Source organism: Ceratotherium simum, chromosome 23 (assembly GCF_057802395.1).
Source record: "Ceratotherium simum simum isolate JZ-2026a chromosome 23, ASM5780239v1, whole genome shotgun sequence".
Classification (NCBI taxonomy): Eukaryota; Metazoa; Chordata; class Mammalia; order Perissodactyla; family Rhinocerotidae; genus Ceratotherium; species Ceratotherium simum.
This window is the reverse complement of record NC_141922.1, coordinates 40,343,693-40,370,945: the sequence shown is the minus strand read 5'-3', so window position 1 is coordinate 40,370,945 and position 27,253 is coordinate 40,343,693. Positions and strand designations below refer to the sequence as shown.

The 27,253-nt window shown below is 37.7% G+C and overlaps 1 protein-coding gene across 4 annotated transcripts in view; it reads right to left on the bottom strand.

The window, feature by feature from the left end:
• NIPAL2 (NIPA like domain containing 2) overlaps nt 1-27,253 on the bottom strand; it is a 72,208-nt gene that overhangs the window by 14,192 nt on the left and 30,763 nt on the right. For all 4 annotated transcript variants that reach the window (XM_087447597.1, XM_087447598.1, XM_087447599.1 and 1 more), the window contains 3 exons: nt 22,094-22,153; nt 14,869-14,990; nt 6,422-6,518 (listed from right to left, as the gene is read on the bottom strand). In XM_087447597.1, the coding sequence (XP_087303723.1) occupies nt 6,422-6,518; nt 14,869-14,990; nt 22,094-22,153 (279 nt within the window). The remainder of the gene's footprint in view (nt 1-6,421; nt 6,519-14,868; nt 14,991-22,093; nt 22,154-27,253) is intronic.

The following is a 27,253-nucleotide window of genomic DNA, read 5'->3' as shown; positions in this document are numbered from 1 at the left end:
TCATAATTAACAGAGGAGACCAGGTGATAAATTCTAAAAACACACCCCCAATTTGAACAAAGAGGCCCTTACAGCCAGCCCCTCTTCATCTTAAAATGTCTTTTGACGTGATCCTTTTACATATTTTCTACAGATTATGAAAATAGTCACATTTTAGCTAATCTAGGAATTTTAAATATCTATAGAATGTGTGTCACTTGACGGTTTATATTTGTAAGGTTAGCTCCTGAGAGATCTTGATTTCCTCCTAAACACTTTGCTTGCAATTAGAGCACAACATGGTTATGGTTTTATGGTCTGAACAGCCAGGTTTCCCAAAGGGATCATTAACAGAGAAGGAGTTGAACACACTGTTCCATTAGCTTCAGAACCTCAGGATTGCAAAGGCTCTTAAAGGTCATCTAAGTCAACCACCGTCTGATGTTAAATTATACTTAAACACAAAACAAAAACAAAACTAGACTTCTTTATTAAACAGCTAAACAAACTATCAGTTGCTATAGTTAATCACTATATTTTCAAAGCACGCACAATCACCAACTGATTAATCACTATTTATTCTAACTGCAAGTTATTTCTAGGCCAGTGTCAAGTACTTCTAAGTTTTTTTTGTTGGAGGGAGGGTGGTTGACGAGGACAGGTGGAAATACAAAATTGTAATGCAATATCATTCTAATGTCGTATATATAAAAATAGAAAGTACTTACGTATGCACAGAAAAAGGCTACATGAAACTACATCAAGAGACTATCAGTGGTTATCTCTAGGCACTGAGATTATGAAGAACCTTTAAACTCATTTTTTTAACTATCAAAGTATATGTGTTCATTTAAAAAATTTTGGAAAATGCAGAAAAAAGCCTGGAAAGAAAAATGAAAATCAACTGTAATCTCAACCCTTATCCCCAAATCATTTTTAATATTTGAGAATATTTCTTTATAGTTATTTTTCTATCTCTAGTATGAATACACCATTAACATGTGAGTCATACAGTGTACACTACTTAGGAACCTATTTTCCATTGTTGTTAAGTATTTTCTATGCCATTACAATTCTTCTAAAGCATGATTTTTATTGGCTGTAAAGTATGCCTTTGTATGAATGTATACTTATTTTGGTAATTCTCTATTCTTATATATTTAGATTGTATCCTTTTTTTTTTGGTCTTAAAAATGAGGCCATGATAAATATCCTTGAACATAAATCTTTTGTATTTCACTCTGCTGATTTCCTTAGGAAAATCACCTAAAGGGGAACTACTGTGTTGACAGCCACTGTTCTTCTGAACTATACTGGGAAACTGCCTTCTACAGAGTACCAGTCACACTCCCACCACATTGTGCGGCAGTGCTCAATTGCTTGGATTTTTATATTTTCCTTGGTATCTTTCTCTGTTTTCTTAATTCTCAACATTAGACATGTATTACTTTCATCATCATAACAGTACCATTTTTGCATAACATATGCTGACCTGTGTTTGAAATTCAACCCTCTTGGTTGATTCTTGTTTCTTCATCAATTGTTCCTTCCAAGGATTTTCCCAAATTGCCATCAATGTCTCCTTATGAAAGCCATAAATATTTTATTTATGAATTTGGCTTTGGCAGTCAGAGTGTGCTAAGCATAGAGAAGGCCCTCATATCTTTCCAGCTTCCTGATCAGCTGAAAGGATTCTGCTATGAGTCTCCAGCTTCCTTTGAGAAAGGAGATGGCAGCCACAGCAAAGGGGAGCCAGCCACTCACTAGAAGCCAGATTTCTTTCTTACTAGTTGCCCTCATTTTCAATTTTCTTTTTTAGTTCCATTTTTTATCTATTACACCAACAATATTATATCACAAATAAAGTGAAAAAAAACATCCACCTACCACTACCTCTCATTCATTTCCAGTTTCCAGCTCACGTGTGCTTTTCATCACAATAAAGGTAGGTATAATGTTGTGTGCTACTTTTCCATTTAACGTGACACCATAAATATTTTTCAAGTCTGCTACATGATCTTCATAATCAATTTTTTTCTTGGAAAAGTCATTAATGATCATTGTAAGATACCCAAACAGCACAAATGAGTATAAAGTGAAGAGTGGCCTCTTTTTCTCATTTGTTGATGCAGTGAGAACATTTCTGGTAGTTCACCATCAGGGATGCTTCAGATTTTGGTCTAAGAGAAATACGTCTTTCCAATTTCATAGAAACAGAGAATATAATGGTGGTTGCGAGGGGCTGTGGGGAGGGGGAAATGGGGTGATGTAGGTCAAAGGTACAAATTTTCAGTTATAAGAAGAATGAGTTCTGAGGATCTAATGTACAGCATGGTGAGTACAGTTAATAACACAGTATTGTATACTTGAAAGTTGCTGAGGATAGATCTTTAGCATTCTCACCACATAAACACAAAAAAGAGTTAACTATGTTAACTATATGAGGTCATGGATGTGTTAATCATCTTGAGCTTGGTAATCATTCTACAATGTACATGTATATCAAATCATCATGTTGTATACTTTAAATATATACAACTATATTTGTCAATTATTTCTCAATAAAGTTAAAATTTTAAAAAAGAAATATGTTTTTAAGACACAGGTATCTCTCTATTCCTATTGTATTTCAAATTCTTTATTAGGAATGGATGTTAAACTTTAACACAACTTTTCAACATCTATTGAGATAATTACATGATATTTCCCTTGTGAGTCATTAACATGAACTATATTAATGGATTTCTTACAGAACTATCCTTTCATTCCTATAATTAATTAATTAGTTAGTTAATTAATTCAAATGTTTACTTTGTGCTCACTATGCTCAGTTCCAGGTAAAGTCTTTATAGGGTAACTAGAAAGACATAGTCTGTGTCCTCCAAGAACTAATCTGGCGATGCAGATGAGCTCATAACGATATATAAATATATAACTATTTTATATTTATAAACTTTTATACTTATAAACACAAATTATTATAAGTGCTATAAAGAAAAAGAACTGGTTTCATTAAGATCAGTTGGTCATAAAGTATGATTTGTTCTGGATTCTACTTGTTAATTTTTTATTTGGGATTTTTACATCAATCTTCAGTAGTGAAATTAGTTCATAGTATTCTTTTTTTTTTTTTTTGTGAGGAAGATCGGCCCTGAGCTAACATCTGCCAATCCTCCTCTTTTTTTTTTTTTGCTGAGGAAGACTGGCCCTGGGCTAACATTCATGCCCATCCTCCTCCACTTTATATGGGACATCACCACAGCATGGCCTGCCAAGCGGTGCGTCGGTGCGCGCCCAGGATCCGAACCAGGGAACCCCAGGCCGCCGCAGTGGAGTGCATGCACTTAACCGCCTGTGCCACCGGGCCGGCCCCAGTTCATAGCAGTCTTTATTTGTGCTATTTGGGATCAGTATTTATAATGATTATGTAAAAAAAAAAGAAAAAAAAAAGTGAAAGCTTTCTTCTTACGTCCTCAAATAGTTGGAACAACATCAGAATAATCTGTTCCTTAAAGATTTAAAGGCATTACCTTCTAGGTTAAAAGCAAAAGAAAGTCTAGGCCTGTTTCTTTTTAGGATGTAGCTTTTTATCACCTCCTCTATTTCCCCCATAGTAATTTTCCTTTAAAAAATAAGTGAGCTTTCATATTTATTTTCATTTTATGTATATATGTATTATTTCTAATTTTGGGTATTTGAGATTTTTTCTTTTTTTCTTATGGAGGATCTATTTTACTGTCTTTTAAGAACTGATTCTTGGGTTTATTTATTTATTTTTCTGTTTTCTATTTCATTAATTTTTTCCTTTATCTTTATTAATTGATCCTTTTTGCTTGCCTCAGCTTTTAGTTTTTTTCCCTAACTTCTTGAGTTGAGTGCTTAATTGACTTCCATTTAAAGCAATGAATTTCCTTCTGAATACAGCATTAGTCATAAACTATAAATTTTTTTTTTTTGTGAGATCAGCCCTGTGCTAACAATCCTTTTTTTTTTTTTTTTTTTTTTGCTGAGGAAGACTGGCCCTGGGCTAACATCCATGCCCATCTTCCTCCACTTTATATGGGATGCCACCACAGCATGGCTTGCCAAGCAGTGCATCGGTGCGCGCCCGGGATCCGAACCGGTGAACCCCGGGCCGCCGCAGCGGAACGCGTGCACTTAACCACTTCCGCCACTGGGCTGGCCCCTATAAATTTAATATTAAGTGTTTTCATAATAATTTTTAAAACTATATGCTACAATGAAATCTTGGTTTCTACTTTGGCCTAGCTGCAGCTTAAGAGTAGTGTTAACATTTCCAGGTGGGGTAGTTTTACTGGTTTCTATTTTTGTTATTATTTTCTGTTTTTATTTCACTGTGATCTGAGAATGTGGTCTGTACTATTTCAACTTCCTGGAATTTATCAAGGATTTCTTTGTGGCCAATTATACAATTAACTTTTGTAAATGTTACAACACAGCCTCTTGAAAAAAAGTGTATTCTCTGTTTTTAGGATTTAGAGGTCAATATTAGAGCTGCCAGATCAAAATTAAGTATTTGGTTCCTCTATCTTTACATATTTTTCTGTCTATTTATCTTCCACGAGCTGAGAGAAATCTCCTACTCCTGTTATATTTCTGTTAAAGCAGCTTTTGAAATAGCTGCTGCCAAGTCTCCCGAGCCTCCTTCCCCGGTGCCACCCCCTCCCAGCCCCCAGTCCTGCCAAGACTAGCAACTGAACACTAACAGGGGCCTCCGGGATCTTTTGTTGCATTTAATGTTTCTGCCTTGATTTTAACTTAGAGAGTAATATCATGACCTTCTGCTTTCTTTTACTCTCAATCTAAGTTACCTTGTTTTAGATGAAATTTATGTATGAAGTCAAAATATTTCACAACCCACATGGGCCAATCAGAAGGGTGCTATTTCTATAACTCCTACAGAGCTGAACCAGAGCAAACTGGCTGAATCCAATTTCAGAATCTTTTTCAAAATCAAGCTGGGAATTTTTCTGAGGACCAATTTGGGAATATTTCTTTTTTTTTTTTTTTTCTTTTTTTGGTGAGGAATATGAGCCTCGAGGGAACCTCCGTTGCCAATCCTCTTTTTCCTGAAGAAGATTGGCCCTGAGATAACATCTGTGCCCATCTTCCTTGATTTTATATGTGGGATGCTGCCACAGCATGGTTTGATAAGCAGTGTGTAGGTCTGCGCCTGGGATCCAAACCTGTGAACCCCGGGCCGCTGAAGTGGAGCGCATGAACTTAACCACTATGCAACCAGGCCAGCCCCATGGAATTTTTCTTTTTTATTATGTAAACTTACCCTATTTACATTTATGATCATAACTGATATATATAATATTAATTCTGTTATCTTCCTTTCCTATTTAAAATTTCCTTTATTTTCAATATTTTCCTATATAGTGTACATTTTCTGTCTTAGTTTTTGCTTTTGTTCTCCCTATTTGGTAATTTGGAAGAAACAAATATAAAGTTCCCTTTCTGGTCTTTTGATCAACAGCATACCTGAATATGGTATAGAGTAAATTTGTTTCTATAAGTAACTATCACAAATACAAATCTTCCAATTCAAAGGAGAGAACTAGTTGATGAAATGAAAAAATGAAAACTCCAGCACCTCATTAACGTGGGGGCTGCAGCCTGCCCCAATGGTGTAAGTACCATCTACAAAGTCACAGCAAACAACCTACCATGTATGGGTCATCTCACTGGCAAAGAGGAGGCAAAGGAAGAATTATAAATAAATTTTTAAAAGGAGAATTTCTCAAATGATTAGTGAGATGTCCTACTGTTGATATATATGAGAGAGAGTGTGTGTGTGTGTGTGTGTGTGTGTGAGAGAGAGAGAGAGAGACAGAGAGAGAGAGAGAAGGAGTGGGGAGGGAGGATAGATTTAAAAATACATAGTGGGCTTATTTAAGCATCGGTTTTCAAATCTTACAAGGTGCCTCTGCAAAAAAAAGGGAAATGGGTAGGTAAACAATGAATGAAAGAAATGCTGTATTTAAGAAAATCATACTGCTTACATTTATGTTTCATATTAGCCATATTTTAAAGTTTTTAAAAAAATATAAATAGGATAGGTCTTGACAACTAATTCCTGATACAAACATTTCAATTGGGTTCATTCATTTGTTCCTCTTTTAATATTTTTCAATTATTTACTAAGAAAAGAAATCCTCAAATTGTCAGAGAGCAAATAAAATTACCAAGAAATAAAAATTCTTAATATATTTTAAAAGAATTAAACATATATCAATTGTAGCAATGGACATGCAAAATATAATTTGCATAATTGAGACTCAGTTTCTTTCTACAGATCAGAGTTGAAAAGTAGAAATAATGAGAAAGGAATGGAATGTTCAAGTATTTTCCTTCAAATCTCTCTTATGACTTAGCATGGCTCAATTAGAGGATTGAAAACAAAATATATCCTTACCTAGAAGTGCCACCAGGGTTAGCAGGATCACAATGTGTTTCATTCCTTTTCTTTTATGGAAATATAGGAGAATGCAGAAAATTAATATTTCTAAAATCTAGAAATGAAAAAAAGTATGATATAAATTATTCTATACAACATCTTCAGAATGCCACACTTCTTTTTTTGATTTTGCAGCAGTTCTCATATGAGAGTTGAGGGAGACTGAGTTCCTAAGGACAACCGTAAACATAGGGGAACAATAAGGAGCCTCAGCCATCCAGACCCAGAGCTCCAGCATCACCTATACGCCAGTGACACCCAAATCTAGATCTCCAGTCCTGGCCTCCCTGCAACTCCAGTCTCATTTACCCAACTGTCTACTGGAAGTTTCCACATAGGTGTTTAACAGCCATATGATGCTAATATGGGCAGCACTTAACTCCCGATTCCCTGCCTTCCCAACCTGTTCCTCCCGGGACCTTCACTCCCTCAGCAAATAGCATCACCAACACCCTGTGGCACGAGCCGAAAACTCTTCTCTTTCCCTCTCTCACTGTCACCCTCTCTCTGACCACTGCAATAGCTTCTAATTCATGTTTGATTTTACTCTTGCCTCTCTACAATCCAGCCATTCAGCAGCCAGAGGAGTCATTTAAAAAACACAGTTTGGATTAAAATATTTCATTCATAGAGAACATATATGATATAAATATAAGGTATGTACAGTAGTATGACAAGTATTCATGTGCCCTCTACCCAACCTGAGAAATAGAACCTCCCAATACCTTTGAAGTCTCTGTGTGCCCCTCCCCAACTGCACCCCCCTCCTCAGGAACCACTACACTGAACTTGGTGTTTACCATTCACTTGCTTTATAGTTCATCACATTTCTATGTATCCCCAAATGACACTCGGTTTATTTTTGCATATTTTGGACTTGATACAAATGGAATCATACTTGCTTTCACTTGCTTGCCTTTTTTCACTGTGTGTTATGTTTATGAGACTCATTCAGGATGATACACATGATATTTTATATATAAAAATATAAATTAGATCCAGTCATTCCTTTGTTTGAACCTCCTATGGTTTCCTAGCACATTAAGAATAAAATCCAAGCTCCCTCCTGGATTACAAAGCCTCAGCCGACTTCTCGGACCTCCTCTCGGACGGCTTACTCCTGGATGGTCCAACCTGTGCCAGCCACAAATGGCCTTTTTTTCTCCCAGTTCTTTGCACTCTTCAGATTGCTCCTGGCTTTGGGCCTTTGCACTAACTGTTCATGCTGTCTGGAATGTTCCTTCTCTGACCTTTGCACAATGGCTCCTTCTATTCACTCAGCTCTCAGCTTCAACATCATCTCCTCTGAGAGGTCGCCCTTGGTCACTCTGATCTAACAGAGCCCCCCACTCATCCTATCACACCCCCGACTTCAGGTGGCTCCTGCAGAGCGTTTTTCATCATCTGGCATATTTCTTGTTCATGTGTTTATGTTTCTGTCTGTCTCCCCTACTAGCACATCAGCTCTGAGAATAGGGACCTTATCCGTTCTGTTCGTCACTCTGTCTCCAATGCCTGGTGCACAGGCATTGGACCTAATGGGTAAATTACACCTCAGATATATTATGAACAACTTGCCAAAAAAACAGACCTAATATCTAATAAACTGAATGTTCAATAAATATTAATTGAATGAATGTCTACAATTTTCCTACCCTTAAGAACTCTAGTGTAATTTCGAGTTCTCAATTTTATTTAAGTTTTTTTCTTTTTTGAAGTCCTTAAGATAACCTGAAGCAAAACTATTATTTTTTTTCAAAGAGATGGTATTCCTGGACTGAAATCATAAATATGAATGTTTACCTTCCTGATGTCAGACAAGTAAAAATACCACTACTCATTTTTTTCTTAAAAATTATGAAAGTTAGGGACTTCGCTACTTTCAGGCCTGCATTTTACTTACGGAGCCCTCTCTAAATCAACATAAATCTCCACTGTTTCAATTCAAAGTTTTACCTGTTGGTTTGTTTTTTCCTTTAATTCTCTGCGGGCACAGAGAGCAGCAGGACCATATCTTCCTCATTTAAAAACCTTTTCATCTAATATGGAAGATTAACTCATCCCTTAGTCTTTTCTTTTTCTGGTAAATTAAACCAATTATTTTAACTTTTCATTATAGGACTTGCCAGGCCTTTAATTGAATCAAGTCATGCTACGAAAGCTATTAAACTCCTATCTCTTTGCCTTCCTGAAAGCTGCCATCAAAACATTGGGTGTCCCAACTCCTTGACAACTCATCAATTGTTAACAAAAATGTCCCCTTCGGCTTGGTATCTCCTCAGCCACAAGCTTTCATTTCTCACATGATACAATTATAAACAACTCACAGCACATTCGGGACCACTGTATTCATTGCTGGAGAGAAGAAAGCTCTTCCTCCATTAATGCACAGAGCATGTTAAATCTATTAGCATGCCGATTCTTAATTTGGGGGGAGGGGTGAGGGTAGTTATCAGTTTTAAAAATCACATATGACATTTTTGAAGTTACTCTGTAGCTTCAGATAAATAAAACATGAGTTCCTATTATTCATAGAATGACTGTAGTTGCCCCGGGTTCTGTCTTGTGGCAAGTGGTCATGGAGCTCCGAGGAATAAAATATTCAAGCATCTTGAATTAATGTTAATTTTTTTCTAGTAACATTTTTTTCCCTCTCTGAAAATATCAATATTAAAGAAACTGTGATTTCTGCAGGTTCCTGCCACCCAGAAAGAGGCTGCTTTGCTGATTGCTCTCTCAGAGGTCACAAATAATAACAGCACTTACTGTCTGCTCTCTACATGCTTTACTTGTACCAATTCATCGAATCCTCACAACACCCTTAGGAGGTAGGTGCTATTATTATCCCCATTTTACAGATGAGGAAACCAAGGCTCAGAGGAGTTAAGTGATGCAGCTCTGGTAGGCAGAATGATGGCTCCCCAAAGATGTCTGTGTCCTACTCTCGGGAAACTGTGCATATTTTACTTTACATGGCAAAGGGACTTTGCAGATGTGATTAAGACCATTGAGATGGGGAGATTATCCCGGATTATCCAAGTGAGCCCAATGTATTCACACACGTCCTTAAAAGCAGAGAACCTTCCCAGCTGTGGTCAGAGAGAGATGTAACATGAGAAAGATCTGAGTCAAGGAATGCTGGCGGCCTCCAGGAGCTGGAAAAGGCAAGGAAACAGATTCTCCCCCAGAGGCACTCACAAGGAAGACAGTCTTGCCAATACCTTGATTTTAGTTCATTGAGACTCGTGTTTGACTTCTGACCTTCAAAACTGCAAGGTAATAAATGCGTGTTGTTTTAAGCCGCTAAGTTATGGAAGTAATATGAAACTAATTCAGGTTTTGGTACCTGAAGTCTTTCCAGAGGAACAGAATCTTGAGGATGAGTTTTCTGAACTGATTCTGGGTTTTCTGGATTGGTTCTCTAATCTAATTAGATTTAAAGGCACTCATCATCCTGTTTTCAGTGGTATAAAGAGTACCGGCAGTTCATGGGAGGACGTGACAAAAGAGATACACAAAATTTCACCACCGGATGCCCCAGTTGCAGTACCAAAATCTCAGCCCACCTTCACCTCACTTCTCTCACCAAGTTCTGTCTTGAAAGTATAGCCTTCCTTGAAAGTGCACGGCTTCCTTGTCCAAAAGAGATGAGCTCTGCAAAGGTTCTCTCTAAAGCCAAGTCTGGACAAAGATTTGATCCTCGGTGGTCAGCTTTTATTAATTCTGCATAGAGAGGTGTGTAGTGAAATGCACTGGAGTGTGCACCCCAGAGTTGGACTGTCTGGTTTTGAATGCTGGTTCTGCTACTTAGTACTTACGTGACCTTGGACAAGTTCCTGAACCTGCCTACCTCAGTTTCCCCATCTGCCAAGGTACAGGGCTGTTGTGCAGATAAACCAAGGAATGTAGTTGGAGTGGGGCCCAGGGCTCAGCCTGCTCAGCGAGCGTCGGCCGCTGCTACTGCAGACGTGCGCTAGTGCAGGCTGCAAGGGCTATTTGCATTCAGAAGACATAGCAAATGAACCTCATGCAATAGATATTGAGGTCTGATAAAAACATCTAGTTTTCTCCCTTCAGGTTTTTAACACCTGGTGGTAGGTTCTGAAGCAGTTTTGCCAGAAAGGTTGACTTAATAATCGGCTTTGGGGTATAGAATTACAGCAAACGACAGGCTTGGCCCCCGCTGCTGCTGATTTAATTTTTTGTCTGGCACAGAGAAAATGAGCACCACGCAGATTATTTTGTGAAGGATTCTATGTTCACAACAGAGGTTTCAATTTGAATAGTCTGTTGGAAAATCTGGGTGGGCAAAACAGCCACAATCAAGCCTGCCAAGAACATGAAGTAACTGAGGCTCAGGGCCGCATTTCCTCACGTGGGTTCTGCAGCCCATGTTGATAGATGCTACTCAACAAAAGGTCCTTCAAGAAAAGGGCCCATGGTCAAATAAGCCCAGGGCATGCAGATTAACAAAATTAAGTCAGTCTCTTTCCTAAAGGACTTCTAGCTTTTGACATAGCATGACAGAGATGATGAATTTCTCCAAGGGGGCCATGTTATGCAGCTTCTCTCCAAGCTAGTTGGACCTTGAAAACCCACTGGTTTTCAGCTTTTTGGCAAGCACCAGGTGGGACTACCCATCTGTGTGAATACAGGCTGGGAAACGCTGTTTTTGTGGGTGAGCAAAGGGCACTTCACAGGCTGGTAGACACCAGGCTTCTCAAATCCTCTTCCTGCCAAAAAGACTACCAGATCAGAGGATAGGCTCCTGGGCCTTGTAAGCCTTAAAGGTAAAACGGACAGCCATCTGGAACAGGTAAACACATGAGACAAGGAGAGGCCACTAGCCAGTCTGTACACAATTTTACAATCCCCTTTTGAGAAATATAAAACTTATTCAGACTTTAAAATATTTTTATTCATTTTATTAGTTATTTGATCAGTCCTGAAAGGCAATTCAGGTGCTGCATTTATACTTGGTGTAATATAAAAATAGATGAATGATACTTCAAAGAATAGTCTTAATTACTATAATTATGATCTTTGCAGTCATGGTTTGGGAAAAAAGCACAGAATCTGCCACATCTAAGGATTAAATACTTAAATGTTTAACAGATTTAAACCAAACTTCAGCTCAAGATCTTAGTATATAATTGATAACTTCTAGAGTCTTTAGAGATGCAACATATAATGGATTAAATTCCAAACTAGGATAATATAGATCTATTCCCCTTAGAGTCTACTGACAATAGTATTATTCAAATGTGACTTTATTAAAGGTTTATTTTATGCTGTCTTATAAATATCTGGACTTTTTTACATTTTTGGTGGCATTTACTTTCAAATACTTTCATTATTTACAGGAATATAAGTCTCTCCCAGAACTTTAAAATTCCTGCTGCAGGAATTCTTCTCTATACCCCAGGTGTCTGATAATTTGAATGAATTAGTGAATAATGAATAAATGAATTTAAGAGTTGACTGTGGAAAATTACATTTTGCAATTAATTTCAGAGTGTTTTTTTGTAGAAATATAAGGTTTAATAAAAAGTGGTTTTGCTCTTTTAAAATGTTTTTTTTCTGGTGTTAAAACAATATAAGATACATCACCATCAAACAATGTTGTTTATTCCAGGAAATAAGTCTTGATGTATCTTTAATCTCCAAAGGATTCAACTCAGGCTATTAATTTTCTGGTCACAGACTATGTGATTCTTTTCTTACTGTGGCAAGAATTTGTTTTGCCTGTAGGCAAAGAATAATAATGGGTTGGTAGGACTTCAAGTCTAGACTATCATGAAATACTCAACAAGTCTTTCTAGTGCTTAGATTTGATTGATGAAAGCTGTGTAAGGACAGGGTATGGTGGACAAATAGGAAGACGTAATGGAGGAGGGGGGAGACACAAAGTATGACAGACTTGAGGAAGCCCAATCCTAAAGGTTGATGGAGGGCAGGGGTAAGGGGAGCCCTCCATATGAGAGAGGAGGGCGTTTAGGGGAGAAGATATTGAGTTCAGTTTTTGAGATGTTATATTTGAGGAACCTATGGGACATCCAGGCAGGGATGAGTAATAAGTGGACAGATGAGAACATAGATCCAGAGCTCAGAAGAAGCCTGGGGAGGAGATATAGGTCTCGATTTGGAAGGCTTTCTATAGGATGATTGTGGGGGTGGGCAATGAGATCACCCTAGAAAACCTTGGAAGAGAATGTGGCATGACTAGATAAGAGTGGCTAGGGGCCGGCCCAGTGGTGCAGCTGTTAAGTGTGTGTGCTCTGCTGAGGCGGCCTGGGGTTCGCCGGTTCGGATCCCGGGCACGCACCGACACACCGCTTAGCAAGCCAGGCTGTGGCGGCGTCCCATATAAAGTAGAGGAAGATGGGCATGGATGTTAGCCCAGGGCCAATCTTCCTCAACAAAAAGAGGAGGATTGGCAGATGTTAGCTCAGGGCTGATCTTGCTTACAAAAAAAAAAAAAGAGTGGCTGGCAGAAGAGAAGGAGGTGTCCACCAAGAGCCTGGCGTGGACTAGTCAGAGAGGAAGAGGAGAAACACGGAAAACATAGTGAGGGGGCCAGGGAAAAGAGAGGTTCTAGGAGAAGATGATGGGCCATGAGTAAATGATGCTCAAGGTTAAAGAAGAATCAAGAACAAAAAAGCAATTCCTTTTGGCAATTCGTGGGGAGGGATCTACAACATTACAATGAATGAGGAGTGAATAGAAGCTGAGAAAGTGGAGAGGAATACATTTTTGGTGGTGAGTGGAAGGGAAATAGGATAGTTTATTACACAGTGTGGAGTGTATCAGGATTTTATTTTTATACAGAAAACCTAAGTATCTTCGTTGAGTAAGAGAAAGGAGTAGAGTGGGAGACCACAAAGAGAAAAGATCTGTAAACATTTGTGTTCTAGAGGTCAGCATTATGTATCAGAGATGGTAAGATATATAGAATTCTTGTCACATAGACCAGGAACCACCAGACAATAATGTAATACCATGCAGTTCCTGATGCAATATCCTGAGTTACACTTAGAGCAAAGTTCAACAATAAATGTGTCCCTGTAAATGCCAATGTCACACTTTTAAATAATAGGTGTATATAGTAGGATCATACTATTTTACCTGTTTTAATGGCAGAGGACTGGACCAAATAGCTTTTTGAGGTCACTTCTAATCCTAAAAATGTATTATTCTGTGTACTTTGATTCTTTTTATTGGATTCACAACTTTTTTACCAATCTAGTTCTTGGTTAAATGCTCATCTAGACTATCCCAGTTTTCTTCTTACAACCTACCTTTCCTAGAATATTCTTATTCTCCAACCTAAACCAACTTCTGTTAACAAGTTACATACCTACCATTTCAGTCACATTCTCTCTTTATATCCACTAGATACAGCCACTGCATCAAATAAAAATATTCCAAATAGTGGCTTCAAATTTCTATATTAGCTCATTCCAGTCTTTTATTGTGTGTGTGAGGAAGATCGGCCCTCAGCTAACATCCGTTGCCCATCTTCCTCTTTTTGCTGAGGAAGATTGTCCCCGAGCTAACATCTGTGCCCATCTTCCTCTATTTTGTATGTGGGATGCCGCCATAGTGTGGCTGGATGAGCGGCGCGTAGGTCCGCGCTGCACCCACGAATCCCAGGCTGCCAAAGTGGAGCGCGTGAACTTAACCACCGGGCCAGCCCCCTCCAGTCTTTCTTTTACATGTCTCTCAGTGTTGTCCCATTGCTGTCTGCTTCATCCAGACAATCTGTGGCATTGTCTCAATGAGTACTTTTTTAGAAGAAAATATCTATCTTGAATAAAATTCAATGAAGTAAAATGTGTCTCCAGGTATTTCCCTTTGACCTAGCAAGAGGGTTTTTTTTTTTTTTTTAAAGATTTTATTTATTTATTTTTTTCCCCCAAGGCCCCAGTAGATAGTTGTATGTCATAGCTGCACATCCTTCCAGTTGCTGTATGTGGGACGCGGCCTCAGCATGGCCGGAGAAGCGGTGTGCCAGTGTGCGCCAGGGATCCGAACCCGGGCCGCCAGCAGCGGAGCGCGCGCACCCAACCGCTAAGCCACGGGGCTGACCCAGTAGGGGTTTTTTTGAGTTTATTTTTTTCACTTTGAGTTATCTTAAAACATGTTGCTCTGGCATTTGCTGGATTAAATGTTGTGGAAATTGTTCCAGTGACAGGTCACCCCCAAGGACAGGATACCTGGGAAACTGAGGGTGCTTCTATTGCTGATTTAGTGTTTCAAATACATCAGTATTGGTCAAATATAGTTAAATTTTAATGCGATATTAATGCCGAGAAGAAAAGATTACATTAGTTCTCTAACATCTGCATGTATTAGTGGTCTAGATAATATAGCTTCTGGGATAGTAAAATTTTTATAATTCTTACCACATAGACGAGGAACTGCCAGCCAACAAAGTAATACTGTACTGTTCTTGCGGAGAGAGCCTGAGTTATATTTGGAGCAAAGTTCACCAATAAATATGTTCCAGCAAACGCCAATGTCATACCTATAAAGTTGAAAAGATAAATCAAGTTGAAAAGGGACATTTAAGCCTTTTTGTTGATGCAAACATTACCTATAGACTCAGCATTACTTGTAAAAGTGCCGACAGTTTCTCTCTATTAAAATATGATTCATCAAACCATTCCTAGAGAGCATTATGCATTCATCTGACAGCATTCTCTTTAAAGGAAGATAAGGGCCAGGGAATGGATGGGGTAGGACATAAGTTCTGATTTTTCTCTCTTGTTCCACATGAATCTGGGCCTCTTCAGAGAAGCTTTCTCCAAAGATGGGGACGATCAGAACACACACATATGGAGACATGAAAACACATCCAAGCTGCCTCTTTGTTTCCATGTGGAACAGTAAGTGCATGATGGATCTAGATCCATCAAGATCTAAATGTAGATGGCAGAACCCAGAGAGTAAGGAGGTCCGTCACCTGATGATCTACTCTGCACTTACTCATCTTTGGAGCCTTTACACACACACACTTTGGTGATTTTTCACTTTAAAACTCTGGTAAATGAGCACCTTAATAATTGCCATTTATTGGAGTTCCTTTAGCAGAAATAAGGAAGGTGAACCCTGACTTTGCTGTAAGATTTATTTAACCCAATTTAGAATCTAGAATCACAGGGGTAGCTTAGTAAAATATCATATAATAAACCTATATAAAGAATGTGTTACTCTCATCACTGTAACATTATTTAGAATCACGGAGGAGGGGAATGTGTGTCAGAGGAGCAGCCGAGGAGGAGGGGTAAAGGGAGCACTTGCTCTTCCAATAACACTGAAAACTGCCTGTTTATTAATAATTAGCAGCCTGAGAAAAACTGATATATGTAGCATTTTTCAGACAGCATGCTTGAAAACGTAATTCAACCTGTTTCATCACTGAGGTCAGCATTGTTGTGTATATAATTTACAACCAGCATGGACTCTAACAATTTGGTTTGTCTGTTGTCTAAAATCTCACAGTTGGAAGACACCAATTTCCTGTTCCTCTTAACCAAATGATTTAGAGTTTTGAACTCTAGTTTCCGAGAATAAACAGCATTTGATTTTTCACACAAGCTAGACAATAGCTATTCAAGGTATTGTAGAAGCTATAAAATAGGCTTCTGCTAATGTAACAATTTATTCTGTAACACTTTGTGAAGACAGAAATTACATACACAATTTTAAAAGCTATTTCTAATGAGAATTTTAAAAATGAAAAATAATATACATATTTAAGCACTATAATAAAAGGAAAATAATAAAAACCGTATATAAGAGGTTGGGCAAAATTACTGCAGCCCTGTCCCTGCTTTGGGGAAAAAAAAGTCTTATAAGATAATAGTTCAATATTAGGTTCCTAGGAAAAAGGAACTTAAAAAAAATTTTTTTCTAAACTTGGTGTAGCAAAGTAAAATAAATGTATTGACTATAACTTAAAAGTCTCAGCGACTTCCAACTTTCTTTTGTGAAATCTAAATTTTTTATTTATATTGAGCTCCTCTGCCAGTTATTTATCTCATGTAACTGCATCTAGTGTCAATTAAATTTCTTTTTTTCAAATTTAGTTTCGAATGGGTAACGTGTATACAGTAAAAAAATTCAAAACACAGAAAAGTGATCAGTGGAAAGTTAATCTCTCTCATACCCTTACGGCCCACTAGTTCCCCTCCTCAAAGTTAACTACTGCCACTAGTTCTTGAGGCTTTCTTTTCTTTTTTTTTTTGTGAGGAAGATCAGCCCTGAGCTAACATCCATGCCAACCCTCCTCTTTTTGCTGAGGAAGACTGGCTCTGAGCTAACATCTATTGCTAATCCTCCTCCTTTTTTCCCCTTTTTCTCCCCAAAGCCCCAGTAGATAGCTGTATGTCATAGTTGCAACAGAAGTCAAGTCAAGCCAGATTCCAGAAGCTAGACAACAGGCAGTTAACACTAGCTGGCATCCAGCTGCAGAGTGGGGACAAAATTAAAGGAGATTTCAGGTTTTACTTAGGGTGGTCTGGGAAACCAGATATTAGTTGAGGAAGAACTGTGCAAGTAGATCTTGGAATCCAAGGCTTGCAGAGGTGAGGAACTCAGCAGGTTAGAGGTGCCAGTGAACGGAAGCATCAGAGGAGCCTGATTCTGGCTGTTTTCCCTTCAATCACTTTTATACTTTAGTCCACAAGTATCTATAGGAGACTTTTGCAACAGAATACCAGTAACCTCCTGAAACAAAGGCTGCATTTTCACAGCTGGATCCAGTTAAATGTCAGCCATTTCCCAAAGTATAAAATATTCCTCAAAACACTACTTCAAGATGATATAAATGGTCAAATATGTTTAGAAAATATTACAACCATATCCTCCTCTAGGAGATTCACAATGAACACCAACACATTGAGGATCTGAGGGGTCTTCCAGTAAAAGAACGATTTAAGTTTGTTTAACTCACCTCTTTCCAAATAAATTTGACTTGAGACCTTTTTTGGTGGAGCACCTGTCTTATGAAACTGATTCCAGGGAACACCAGTTTGGAGATGCTTTTCTAAAGGAACCTCAGGGCCAGGCAGAGACCCCAGGGACCACTGCCTGGAGGAGTCAATTCCTTCTATCCCCAGGGGGATGCTGCATCCAGCCTTAGGTTATGCTCTGTGTAGCTTCTGTGATACCCCTCGCTGAGACTACAATGTGAATGACAGCCCTGAGCTGTCCATTCACTGGCCCTGGTCCTTTATGTATACAAGAGGTGGGAGAGTGTAATCATTAAGAAAATAGACTACCTAGGTTCCAATCCATAGTTTCACATCCTTCTAGTTGCTTTATGTGGGACGCCGCCTCAGCACGGCCGGACAAGCGGTGCGTCGGTGTGCGCCTGGGACCTGAACCTGGGCCGCCAGTAGCAGAGTGTGCACACTTAACTGTTTATTTGCCTGTCTCCCTTAAAAGACTATCAATTCCTTTTACTCTGAGATATGTCTTATTCTTCTAAGATCTCCAGTGGGTAGCTAGCACCTAGGACATAAATAAAATAGTGTTTGTGGGATATTAATAATATTATTATTATATTAATAATATTCAGCTAACCTGAATCCAACCGAGATTGCTTTTGGTTCTCCTGGTCCCTGCAATATGTCTCCTGATCAATGCAGATCCAGCTATGGCTTTTGTGGGACACCAGGAGTCACAGAATAAACTGGTCTCCTAAATACCAAGCCATTTGGGATGCCTTCCTCTCAGTACAATCTCTCCAGATTCCTCAGGCTCATGGCAGCTAAACCCTCAAGAGCACCAGACTGGGAAGTCTCAATAATGTAGTGAATCCAAAGAGTCCTGAACCTACCATCAGACAGTCTCCATTCTTGAGGCAGCTTAGAAACCAAAAAAAGCAGCTTAGAACCCAAAAAAGCCAATCTGTCCTCTCAGTCAGAAGTGATGGTTTGTTTGGCTAGATTAGTATGCTAGATACGGGCGCCAAACCAAGCTGACCTCTAGTGTGGGAGAAGGAAGGAAGGAGATGGTCTTCATCTCACTATTAATCTCTTGACATTCTATCTGGGGAAACCATTTATGGGTGACTTGAAGTAATCAAGTTACTGGTCTCTGGAGAGTGCTGATAAATTGACTGTAATTTTTATTTTTATGATGACACTATCTGGACTTAAATCAGCTAGGATCTCACAGACTATTAGATTCAGTACTTTTGATGACTAAGAGAGAAGTGAGGGGAAAATACTATAGTTTTTGGCTGATTGAAGGGAAGAAAAATCTAGTGCTTTTTTAAGGGAAAAATAATCATTAAAATAATTTAAAGTTATTAATCCACTAAGAATCAGAGCACAGTCCAAAGCCTGTCATTGAATTAATAATAGTTGGCAATTCCTCTCAGACAGTTTTTGTGAGGTCATTTTTTGAGGCTAGTGGTGAAAAGCTTCATAGCCACAGAGCAACATTTGGCAATCAATTAGTTCAGCTTGTTTCCACATGGCCCAAAAATCTTCATTTGTTCCATCATGAAAAACAAACTTGCATTTGCATGAAGCAGGGGAAAATAAATGATCTTCTTTTGCACATTTTGACAATTTAATTTTTAGCATGCTTATATGTTAATATTTTAAAAAACACCACCAGCTACTCTTTTGCTTGTTTGGTTTTAGTCCTTGTTAAAAAAAAATGCATTTTTAGCTTTTAACGAAAAGAGCCAAATTTTCTCAAGGCAATAGCAATACAGCCCAAAGAAAATACACGTGACTTAACACATTACTGAGTAAGGCTGGAGAAAAGTCCTTCCCTAAGTATGAAGTGGTTTATTACATCTCAGATCATGATAATCTTATAATATTGCTGTCAGAGGCATGGGTATGGAATAGGTAACTAAATTCTTTCTTATTCCTATGGCACTAGACTAAAGTCAAGAATTGATCACTTTTAACTACAGTATGAAACAAATGTGACATGTATTACATAGGCCTACTCAAAAAGCATTAAGTCAGGAAGGCAAAACCCCAACCAGAGTTGTGGGAAATGTTACCTGGATTACTAAAGTTTGCAAAAATATCCTAAGTAACTTTGCAAAGGTCACACAACTCTCTGACACTAGAAACTCATCCTCAACCACTACACTACAGTTACGTCAGGCTGCCATTATTAGATTACTGGTCTACCACCTACTAGTTATACGACCTTGGGCAAGTTATTTAACCTCTCTGAGTATCTGTTCTTTAAATGGGTTGTTCCTACATTTAAATGAGATAATGCACACAAAATACTTATAGTACCTGGAAAGAGTAAATATTTAATAAGTGTTAGCTGTTATTAAAATAAGAGAAATTAGCAAAGAATTAGTAGAAGTTTATTTTGTTTTTTTGGTATGTGTGTATGTGCGTGTGTTTCCTATTTCTTATGTCATGTGTTTAGTAACACTTAACCTCTCGGGAATGAAGTTGATCACAGAAACAATGATAATTATATTAACAGGGCTTTACATTTCTCAAAGTGCTTATATGAATTATCCAATGTGATCCTTAAAGCAGTCTTCTATTTGTTAGCAAACTGAGGCTTAGAGAAGTTAAGTAATATTATGTTGGCCACACAATTGATAGCAGAAGTTGAATCCAGATTTGAACCCACAAGAGTGAGTTTAATTTATATCCTTTAATGTTGAGCCAGTTTATTGCATTTAGTAATGTTTAGTTGATCTTGGGTTTTCTAAGTATATAATCAAATCATCTGCACACATTGATATTTCTATTTCTTCCCTTTCCATAGCTATGACCTTCATTTACTTTTTTCCTAATCCTATTGACGACAGTTGTAGTACAGTATTAAATAGAAACTTACCTTACCTTTTTGCACCTCTGTTAACACCTCTTGTGTTATTCCCTCTATATGTCCTCCTCCAAATGCTTGGATGTGACCCACGCCTGTCTTATCCAGCCATCAGAACTGATTCCAATGTCACCTCTGCCGTAAACAGTTTTGTCTGAGCTTCCCAGCCAGAGTATCTCTCTCGATTCTAAACCAGTGGTTCTCAACTGGGAGTGATTTTACCACCCCCCCGCCAGGGGATATTTGGCAATGTTTGAAGTCATTTTTGGTTGTCATAACTGGCACAGAGGGTGCTACTGGCATCTAATGGGTAAAGACCAGGAGGGATGCTGCTAAGCACCCTACAAAGCACAGGACAGCCACCACAATGAAGAATTATCCACCCTAAAACATCAGTAGTGCTGAGGCTGAGAAACCCTATTCTAAACTAAAAGCTCAAGGTATTACAATACATATTATTTTCTGCTTTGAAAAAATTATTTATGTATATCTGTTATCATCCAATATATTATTTGAGGGCAGGAATTCTATCTTAATAATCTTTTATCACTAATGTTCCTAATAATAAGCAAGTCTCTCTTTATATCCACCTGTATTGTCTCATTAGATACCTTAGATTAATTTAAGCGTTAATCAACCATTAACTACAAAAGATGACATATGTTAGATAAAAACGATTTCAACTTTCTTTAAGACATTTGACAAATGAGAAAAATAGTGTAGGACCTAATTTTTTTAATTTATAAAACTCAGGTATTGCTCATTCTTATTTCTAATTCCATACAACTTCCCCAAATGATTCCATAAGCCATAATACATAAAAAGAGAGTATAGAAAATTAATATATTTGAAAAGATACAATTTACATATGAATGCATTTGGAAAAACATTTTAACCATGAAAAATTTGACAATATTAACTAAAAACTCTACTAGCAGAATCAAACCAAGGAGGAAAAAGAAAAAGTGAAAACACTTTCAAGACACTAGGCTCATGGGAAACACGATCAGGGAAAACAAATGCTCAACATAATGAACACGGGTGTCACATTTAAAGCTCAAATTAAAAAAAAAAAAATGATCTTCTCGGAAGCAAGTAGACATTGCTTCATTTAAAGTGCCTAAAGTATTGTGTTCATTATCATATAGCAGCAGCAAACAGACAGGATTTTATCAAGGAAGAAAATATGAATCTCTGTAATTCTTCTTACCAATATTTCTAATAAGAGGTAGAAGATACAATCAATAAATAATGGCTTTGCTATATAATAGAAATCTTTCTTACAGCCAGGAAGACTACTGCTATTTCCCACTAATAGCTGTATTTCTAAATAAAATTTTGAAATCAACGTCCTATGTTACTTTTGGAAAGAGCTAAATACAAATTAGGTAGTTAATTGGTACAGCTAATTATTGTATGTGGTTTTCATTTTTAGGCAGTACTTTCATGCAACAATCTAACAAATACATCCTTTGAAGTGGAATACTCTATTAGGTAACACAGATGTTTCCTTGAATTTTATTATACTCATAAAAATTTCATAATATTCATAATAATAATACTGTAAGATAATAATTTACCTTGGTTAATGGCATTGGCAGCGGACACAATTAAAATGGAAGTATTTCACATGAAAGAGCAGATGGCAGCTCCAAGACAGAATAAGGTTCACCTCTAAATGAGATTATATCTATTTCAGTAATTTCTTCACAGTTTTTAAAGCACATTTTTTTTATGGATAGTATTATTTATTTCCTGACAAAGCAGTGCTATAATTACATGAATTAAATAAGTACTTACCTAGTAAATCTGAGGCTCTCAAATTTTCTTTCAGAAACAAAACAGAAATAATGGCACTACCTGGAAAGAAAATGGCCATTAGTGGTGTTTCCAATATAAAAACATATATTATGCAATGCCATTTGAAAGGAGTTAAACAGTTTGTGTCTTATGCCTGACTAGCTGTGTCCTAGTCAGGGATACCCAGCAGCTGTGGCTGCAAAAATAACTTTTTCTCCCTCATGGTTGAGGATACATGGAAATTGGCCAGGTTTATAATGGCCCTGGGACAGTGACTGGGATAGTGCTCAGTATACAGTGAAGGCTAAATAAAAGTTAACTAAATGAATAAATGAATGAATGGAAAAAAACAAAAAAAAGGAAAGGAGAAAGGTAGGAAGAGCAGGAAGGGATACAAAGGCAGAAAGAGATAGAAGGGAAGGAAAGAAGAAAAGAAAAGATGGAAAGAAGGAAGTCGGAACTTGAAATCTATCCCAAACTGGAACTCATTATTTCCCATCATCTCCTCCTGTAATCCCTATTCCAACGATGCCTCTAGGGAGTACCAGAATCCTAGGACTCCTCCTAGCCTCCCCCATCACTACACATCCAACAGGCACTGGGTCTGTTAAGTCTGAATTTCACTCTCTCTCAACCCACTCCCTCCTTCATTCCGTCGTCACTGCCCCAGCTCAGGCCAGCTTCCCCTCAGGCTTCGATCATTATAGCTTCCTCTGGCTTCCTATTTCACTCCCCCTTCCCCATACCACCACCAGAGTAATCTTTCTAAAATGCAAATCTAATGTAAATCCACAGCTTTAAAACCTCTTAATGACTTCTTGTCTACAGGAGAAACGCCAAACTACTGAGCATGACACTCAAAGACAGTCATGATTTTGCTCCTGCCACTTTGCCAATTTATTCTTGATCTCTTTTATATTGCATGCCCACCCTTACTAAAATAACCATAACTCCCAGAACCACTATTGAGTTTCATGCTAGAGGATTTTTTATACGTGCTTTTCCTTCTACAACTCTGCCTCCATCCTCATGACCAACTCCAGACTCAGGCATCACCTGTGGATTCCCCCAGGCCAAGTTGATCACTCCACCCTTATATGTGATTACCTCTTGTAATATAGCTTTTTCATTACACCTGAGGTTTATTTGCCTGTCTCCCTTAAACGACTATCAATTCCTTTTACTCTGAGATATGTCTTATTCTTCTAAGATCTCCAGTGGGTAGCTACTACCTAGGACACAAATAAAATAGTGTTTGTGGGATCTCTGCCCCACATTTGCCGACCTTTCTGACGTTTAAGACCCTCTTTCCCACTACTGATGCTACTGAACTCTCAACCTCATCATTGAGCCATGGCCTGCTGCTATGGCCTCTGGTACGTGGGGTAAGTTGAATCTCTCCAAGTTGTTCCTCTTATGGAGGAGCCATTCCTCTATGTGTAGAGGCATGGGAAAATCCAAACTTGCAACAATACAAAAAATATATATAACATAATTTGTATTTTAAATTTTTACCAATAATTGTTAGCTGAGTTTTTGTTTGTTTTTTATTTATTTATTTTTTTTGTGAGGAAGATCAGCCCTGAGCTAACATCTGTGCTAATCCTCCTCTTTTTGCTGAGGAAGACCGGCTCTGAGCTAACATCTATCACCAATCCTCCTCCTTTTTTTTTTTTGCCCCAAAGCCCCAGTAGATGGTTGTATGTCATAGTTGCACATCCTTCTAGTTGCTGTATGTGGGACGCGGCCTCAGCATGGCCGGAGAAGTGGTGCATCCAGTGCGCACCCAGGATCCGAACCCAGGCCGTCAGTAGTGGAGCACGTGCACTTAACTGCTAAGCCACGGGGCCAGCCCTAAGTTTGTTTTTTAAAGTAAAAATACAGGAAAGAAAAATCATCAAAATAATCTCATCATCTAGAGAAAATCTCAGTTAATATGTTAGTGTTTATTTCCCTTTGAGATTAAACTATAATGCAAAATTTCTTTTCTCAGTTTCCTTACTTACTATATTACAAACGATTTGCCATGTCATTAAAAATTCTTCATAGATATAATTTTAATGAGTCCATATAATAATCCATTAAATCAGTTAAATTAGAATACAACTATATCTAGTGTTCTGGCAATTGATTTAAAACAATATAACAAATCCACACCAGAAATCCTCATTCAAGATAAGATGGGATCCTCATATGTTTTCTCCAACTTTTTCTCAACCTAGCTCTCTCTCATTCAAGTTGAGCTATATCCTTGCAAACTTTTCCTGGGCAGGTTATTTATAGGAATGGAGGTTTCACATGGAATAAAAGGACCATGAGAAATGTCCACCAAGCATGAATTTAACTGTGTAGTGTGGCTTTAAAACATTAAAGAAATATTTTCTGTAGATAAAATAAAGTATAGATATGTAGCCCATTACATTAATAGTTGAGTTTGGGACAGGCGTAAAAATGTACAAAAATTTTCTATTTCAGATTTGGACCAAAATAATTCAGGGAAACGAATTGCACGCGTAGAGCATTAGAAAAGGTATAAAAACCAAGACCCCACTCCCACCCTCATCACTGACTTCCTGTGTAATTAGGTAAGGAATGTTTCCAAGCAGAGGGAGATAGATTGGCAATAAAAATAGGCGAAGTTTCCCTGTGCTAACACATACCAAATGCATTCCATTACAACGATCCTTGAGATGACTGTGTCACAGCAAAGGATTCCAGTAAGAGAGGAGACACTGCTTACATGGAATGAGGGAAATTTTAGAGCTAGTAGAAGACATAAAGATAATCTACTCCAAGTCCTAACTTTATATTTGGGAAACTGAGGTCCAAAAAGGTTGTTTGTCTATTCATTGATCTGTTCATCTAACAAACATTTATTTTACAGCAGCGTTGTAACCAGCACCCATATTGCCTTGTTCCAGTCCGGAGCTATTTTTAGTGCACTGTACTCCATTATCTCCTTTGAAATCAGAAAGGCATCATTTTCCTTCTCTTCTTGTTGCTAAGCCACAGTTTCATAAATAATTTCACTTTCAGAAGGAAGAAGGAAAAATGTTACGTAGGAGATAATTTCATTGCTAAAAGCAAAAAGGATACGATTGGTAACACTAAGCTTGAAATATACTATATGCATCAAATTATATCAATTGCTATAAAATAGTTATCAGAGTTTTATGAAACATAAATATGCTTTTATTTTCTGAGAGAATTTACATGTCTAATGTACTTTCATACTCACTTTTTTTTTTGTTTTAAGGGAACATGAGATTTTCTACAAAATTTTTAGATAATAGAATATTTTTAGTTTTATTTATCTAGCAAAATAATAAAAAAGAACACATTTACTGGAAACTCATTTATCTTGCAAAACATGGTTAAAAGGAGAGCTGTGCAGAGCAAAAAGACAATATCTGAGCAACAGCTAATAACATGACTTCTAAGTAGAGTAGTAAATTTTTAAAATGAGAAAAAAATAAATAAACTGAAGTGCTCCCATAATATATGTGCAATCAGAGATTTGTCAAACCCAACACTGTCTAGTTGTTGCTATAACAACGACCATTGTCTAATGAACATCTAGAAACGGGAGAAAACTATTAAATTTATTCAAAAATAGAAAGAGCATTTCAAGATCAATAGTTTAAAAAGCATTAAAACAGAACACACTTGTAAATTGAACAGATTTGTACTAGGTATGATTAAACTGTAGTTACTAATGAGCATTTACTTCAGCACTCACAGTTTTGTGTACATTTTTGACTTGAGGCGTATTTGGACAGAGGTTCATGAATCCTTTTCCATTCTGGCCTTCATAGGACATGGGTCTACACAGAGGGTGCTCCCAGGCACTGGTCTATACAGAGAGTGCTCCCAGACACAATTCTACAGAGAGGGCTCACAGACATGGGTCTACACGGAGTGCCTGTGGACACTGGTCTTAAGTTCATTACACAGCGTCACACAGAGACTCTAGAGGCAGACACCGGACCACAATGACCATAATGCATTAAGGAAAAAAAGGTGAAAGGTAGCATACGAAAGATAATATACCAAAATTCAAACAGTGGTTATGTAGGAGTCATAAATAAATTAAAAAAAAGATAGCAAGAATACTATCCATAAGGGGAAAGGACAAAAAAAGCTGCTTCTGGCATTTTCTCTGGTGCAAAATAGTGCTCCCATGGGGAGTTCATTAACATACTCACTTGGCCTTGAAGTTCCAATGCTTTATGGTCAGGAAGAATCTCAGCAATAATTATAATGTACTGACTCCTATCGGTGAGTCATCTATTCTCTTTCCCTCCGTTAAGTGTCACTCAGGTTACCGATCAGAATGGAGATGCTTTCTGGTCAAGGTTGACATAAGGAAACTGACACATGGGCATCCTGATTCGGATTTCCAGATGAAAATAGATAAAGATCAAGCAAGATTCTGGCGGTTTCAGCTGAAGGAAGTCTAGATGTGGGGGAGGGTGCCAGTCCCAGGGGTAGGTATGTGATGTGGTGTTGAGCTTCCTAATGCTCCCTGATTTACTTAGGAATAAACCTCAAGTTTGCTCTTCACTTGCCTCCTCTCTGACATAACCTAGACTTGGTCCAAGACTTGGCTGTTACTATGCAAGAGTTACTTAGCTTAATGTGGTCAATAGCTGATACTCTAAGATCCATAGCAGGCCACAAATGAGAGAAAAGAACAACTATAAGTTAAGCTGGTGCATGCGACTTCAGTTGGGTTGTACAAACCTGATTTGGATTTTCTTCTGTAATAGCTACCAATGGCAATTAGTGAACCAGAAGTTAAGCATCAACTTTCTACATGTTAGCAATTAAACTCAAGGGTGGATTTTTACATGACCATTTAGATTTTTGTGTCTGTAGAATAATAGGTAAATTGGCATCCCCTTTTTCAATTTGCAACATTAAGATATACGTGTGCTTTTTACTTAAATTCTCTTTCCCCCAAAATAATAACTTTTTATTAAAAGTTTAATAGCACAGAATTCAATAACTATTTAAATGTGTTATGGAATGTCTTTTTAAAAATAATTTTGTTCACATTTATTTACCTCTCCCATTTTTTACCCCTTTATGATCATTTTTTAAAATACAAATTTAACCCAAAGCTAAAAATGTCAATTACACTTTATTTAAATGTGATTA